Source organism: Fukomys damarensis, unplaced genomic scaffold (assembly GCF_012274545.1).
Source record: "Fukomys damarensis isolate Sample0158 unplaced genomic scaffold, DMR_v1.0_HiC HiC_scaffold_32, whole genome shotgun sequence".
Classification (NCBI taxonomy): Eukaryota; Metazoa; Chordata; class Mammalia; order Rodentia; family Bathyergidae; genus Fukomys; species Fukomys damarensis.
In genome coordinates this window covers 23,156,005-23,160,272 of record NW_022900944.1, presented here as the reverse complement: position 1 = coordinate 23,160,272, position 4,268 = coordinate 23,156,005, and the positions used below count along the sequence as shown (strand labels likewise).

Here is a 4,268-nt window from a genome sequence, read left to right as displayed (position 1 = left end):
GCCCCCAGTGCTGCAGCGACGCGCGGATTCTGCCTGCGCCAGGCCGGTGAGTCGGGGCCCAGCTGGGTTGGGCAGTCAGGCTCCGCCTCGCTGACCGATTCCGGGTGTCACCTCGGGGCCAGACCTGCCCAGGAGCTCCCTGTGCCGGGACCAACTTGGGGCCATGGGGGAAGGCCAGGAGCCTAGACCCATCCCTGCGCAGCGTCCCTTGGTGTCGTTCAGCCCAAAGCCAGCACATTGCCCAGTAGCTGGGCTTGGGGGCTGCACGTCCCGCGGGACCCTAGCAACCTCCGGACCCCCTTCCCATTTCTTTGGCTAGATAGAGCACAGACCCTACCTGGGAGCCCTGTGTCAGTCAGCACCGCCCTCTCCCTGCAGGGGCTCTAACACCCGCAGGGCTCCACGGAGATCTTGTCATTTCAGTCCCTCCCACCGCTCCTTCTGGGCAGTTGCCTCCCCCAGCCAGGCTGCGGTGGGGTATGATAGCCTAGTTTGGAGATTGGAAGGAGGTCCTTGGCCAGTGCCCTTCAGGACAGTGAGGAATTGAGCCACTGACAGCTGCAGCTGGGGAATCCCAACAGGCCGGCTGAGCCCAGAAGCTGCCCCCTTCCATACCCTCCTGTTAGAGAACTCTGGCTGGCTGTAGTGAAGCCTGCGGTATCTAAATTCTCCTGTGCAGTTTGCTGCCCCCCTTCTAACCCCATTACATCTGTCTCAAGGTTGAGAGTTGTGACTGCCCCTGGCCTATCCCCTTCCCTGGTCTCCCTCTGCCTGAGGCTGGGTGAGTACCCTCTCCTTGCCTGACAGTATTCCCCATGCCCTTGATAAAGTAGCTATTTCCTTGGCCTGGGAGAGTCATCTGCTGGAATGCAGCCTCAGAATGGGGCCCTGTGTTTGCAGTGACTGGACTTCAGGGACACGGGGTGCTGAGTTCTGCTGTCTGTAACACCACCAGGGAGCAGAGGCTTTGAAATCTGAATTGCCCTGGAAAAGCCAGGAAGTGTGACTGTGTGCAGGGCAAGTCCCAGCCCTCTGACTGCTCTCCCTAGAGACCAATGCCTCTGCAGTAGCAGTCTGTGGAGTCTGTCCCCCAAACTTTGCAATGTCCCCGATCTAGGGCAGGACAGAGGGATGCAGCTCTGCTGTCTTGGCCTAAATCTGGAGGCAAGTGCCCACCATTGGAGCAAAGTTAACAAAAATAAATTTTTGGGCTCTTTGTATATGTCAGAAGTGTTCTGAGTGCTTTACATATGTACTGTCTAATCATTATACCAATGCTACACAGGTAGACTTCTCTCTATTTTATAAATGGAGATAATGGAGGCCCAGAAAGGCAAAGTAATTGTCCCAAGGGCACACTTGTACTAAGCAGATCTAGATTTTGAACCACTCAACCCTATGAATCCTAGGGTGGTAGAGGTCCCAGAGGTATCCAAAAGTCATACAAGTGAGGTGGCGGGGGGGATTGAGAACTTCTTACTTGGCCTAGAACTCTGGACTTACTGATATTCCTTGATACTTCTGACCTTCACACTCCTCCAGCTGCTAAATTCAGCTGCTTTTTCCTCTTGGAGACCTAGCACACACCCTTCCTCTTTCTTCCTGACATCTTCCTGGCTGCCCTTCCAACTTCCCTTCCTGACAGCATAGACATGTGGTCTCCTCTGGTCTCTGTCTCACCCCAGCTAATCTCCCCCTAAGTCTTCTCTTTAGGAAGCAGCTGTCTATGCCAGGTACTGGTTCACCTTGCCAGGAGCTGGGATTGCAGGCGGCCCTGCCTTCCTCCTTTCTTCCCCAACCATCTGCAGGGCTGGTTTCTGCCCACCTCTGCTACACAGCTCGCAGAAGGGGACATGTGGCTGTTCCCTTGGCTTTTCCACTCCACTCTGGTCCATCTCAGTTTCTCGGTGATGCTGGGCCACATACTTAGATTCGCATCTGCCCTGTCCTTTGGCTCACATTCCTGACTGCTTCCCAGTGAGACTGTATCCAAGGATCACCTCCTCCTCTTGTCTTCCTTGGTCATGGAAGGAAGAGATTACAGGTTCTTCCAGGGCTCTGCCAACTAATATCAGATACCAAGGTGATCAGGCCTCCAACTCCTGTACTTGTACTTTTGTTGCTTCTTCATTGCTGCTTCTCTGTGTACGCAACGTCAGCTCTCCCCTATTCTAAACCCCTTGATTCCCCCCTCTCCTTCCATCCTAGTAAACTTTCCAAAGAAAAGGAAGTGACTGTTCCTTCTGCCCCCACCATTCCGTGAGACCTCCCAAGTCTGCACTGTGCCCTGCTCAGCTGTCCTCTCCTGAAGGGCTCCCACGGCTCTCTTCCAGACATGGCCATCTGACTGTCCTCTTTCTCCCTCTCTCTCTCTGTGGTCACTTCTGAGGACTCTGCATGCGCCCAGAGCTCCTGCCACCTCTCTGACCTTCCATCCCCTAACCGTCCTCACCTGGTTGCCTCTCCTCTTGCTCAGCCTTGGGGGTTGCCTCCTGACCTTTGGCAGCAATGGCCTTTAGCTCTGAGTCTCAGTGGCCAGCTGTGACCTCTTTTCCAAGCTTCACTTGGAGCTCAAGTGTGTGTGTGTGTGTGTGTGTGTGTGTGTGTGTGTGTGCGCGCGCACATGCTATTGCAGAATACTTAGTGTGGGCACAGAAGGCTGGTGCTACTGGCGGTGTGAGTCCCACTCTCAGGGAACCAGAAGTTCAACAGATGTCTTTGCTGCCTGGCAGAAAGTGGTCACTACCCAGGAAGCTCCATAGGAAGTCCCTACAGTGTCCCTGACTCGCTCTTAAAACCAAACTCCATGTCACCTCTCCAGGAGGACTCTGCTTCTGTAATTGCCTGAGTGTGGGACTGAAACTTAGCTTAAATGCTTTCAAGGCTGCTCTCCACACAGTAGGTGTTCAGTAAAGATGTGGAGGGAAGGCTCGAGCTCTGTTCTGTTCATTTGTTCAGTTCGTGAAGGACTCAGTCAGCTTTCTGTCCTTGACTGGTGCCCCACGCCCCACCTGCAGTTCCCATACCACCTGGTATCTGGCACATATCTCTAGCCTCCCCAGATCTTGTTCACCTAAAAGTCAACTGAAGCATTTATCTCCTTTCTGACTGAGCTAGGAGGCCACATCTCTCCTGACCAAAATACCCCTGGCAGGTGCCTGGAACATAGCGGGTGCTTAATAAATACTTATTAAATGAAAAATGAATCTTTGTATGCCAACATCTGACAGGCTGGGCAGGGTGGTGCATGTCTATAGTCCCAGCACTTGGGAGGCTGAGGCAGGATGATGGCTGTAGTTTGAGACCAGCCTAGGCTACATAGTGAGTTCAAAGCTAGCCTGAAGTACATAGCGAGACCCTGTCTTAAAAAAAAAAAAAAAAAGTCATACTCTATGTAAATGTCTTAAAAAAAAAAAAAAAAGTCATACTCTATGTAAACCTGATTTTTATGGGCACAGTGCTGCACACCTGTAATCCTGGCACTTTGGGAGGCTGAGGCAGGAAGATAATAGAATTCAAAACCAACTCAGGCAATTTAGTGACATAGACCTTATCTTAAAAATAATAGGTGTGGGTGGGCTGGGGATGTAGCTCAGTGCAGAGGCCCTGGGTTCAGTCTCCATTACTATAAACAAAACAAAAAACTAACTTGCCTCTGGCCTTCTGAGACCCTATTAGTGACAAGCTGATACTCAGACATGGTCGCTGGCCCTTAGGCCTGGGACAGAGGAGCCTGCAGGCTGAGGGCTAAGCACTGGTTGAGTGTGATTAGAAAATAAGATGTCTTGGAGAGAAAGGGTGGGACTCACCGGATGCTGCCAGCTCCTGGTGCTTCCTCATAGGGGACTCTGACCTGGCATATCTTCATGCTGTCAGGGTCTGGGAAGGAGGCCTTGGATGTGGCAGGCACACCTGGTGACTCCTCACCCACTTCTGTGCCTCTCTATTCCGTAACAAGCACCCGGATACGGAGACAGGCCCAATTTTGTCCTGTGAGCCCAGAGATCCTTGGGGATGTTGCAGTTGGGGTTGATGCTCTGGGTAGCAAGTGACCCATCCTTCGTGGACCCGTCCAGATGGGCTAGTGCCCATCAGCCCACATCAAGCTCCTCTCCTCTTGTTGTCTCCGCAGGCTGCCCCGGAGAAGGCTACTAAGCCCCGGGCCATGGTCCCCTCTCCCAGGACCCGGAACCTGGGAGCCACGCCCTCACTGCCCAGCCTGCGGAGAGTGGGCCGGGCCGGGGAGCTGCCGGAGCCCAAGATGGCTC

General features: G+C 53.4%; 1 protein-coding gene across 7 annotated transcripts in view; it reads left to right on the top strand.

Annotated features, from left to right (window-relative positions):
* Positions 1-4,268, top strand: part of Kifc3 (kinesin family member C3) — a 37,386-nt gene that overhangs the window by 2,933 nt on the left and 30,185 nt on the right. For 4 of the 7 annotated variants that reach the window (XM_010617219.3, XM_033758002.1, XM_033758003.1 and 1 more), the window contains one exon: positions 4,133-4,268. In XM_010617219.3, coding sequence (XP_010615521.1) covers positions 4,166-4,268 — 103 coding nt within the window. In that variant the 5' untranslated portion in view covers positions 4,133-4,165. Of the gene's footprint in view, positions 1-6; positions 47-118; positions 782-4,132 lie in introns of those variants that run through there. The other 3 variants (XM_010617227.2, XM_010617218.2, XM_010617220.3) reach the window with 2 other exon arrangements.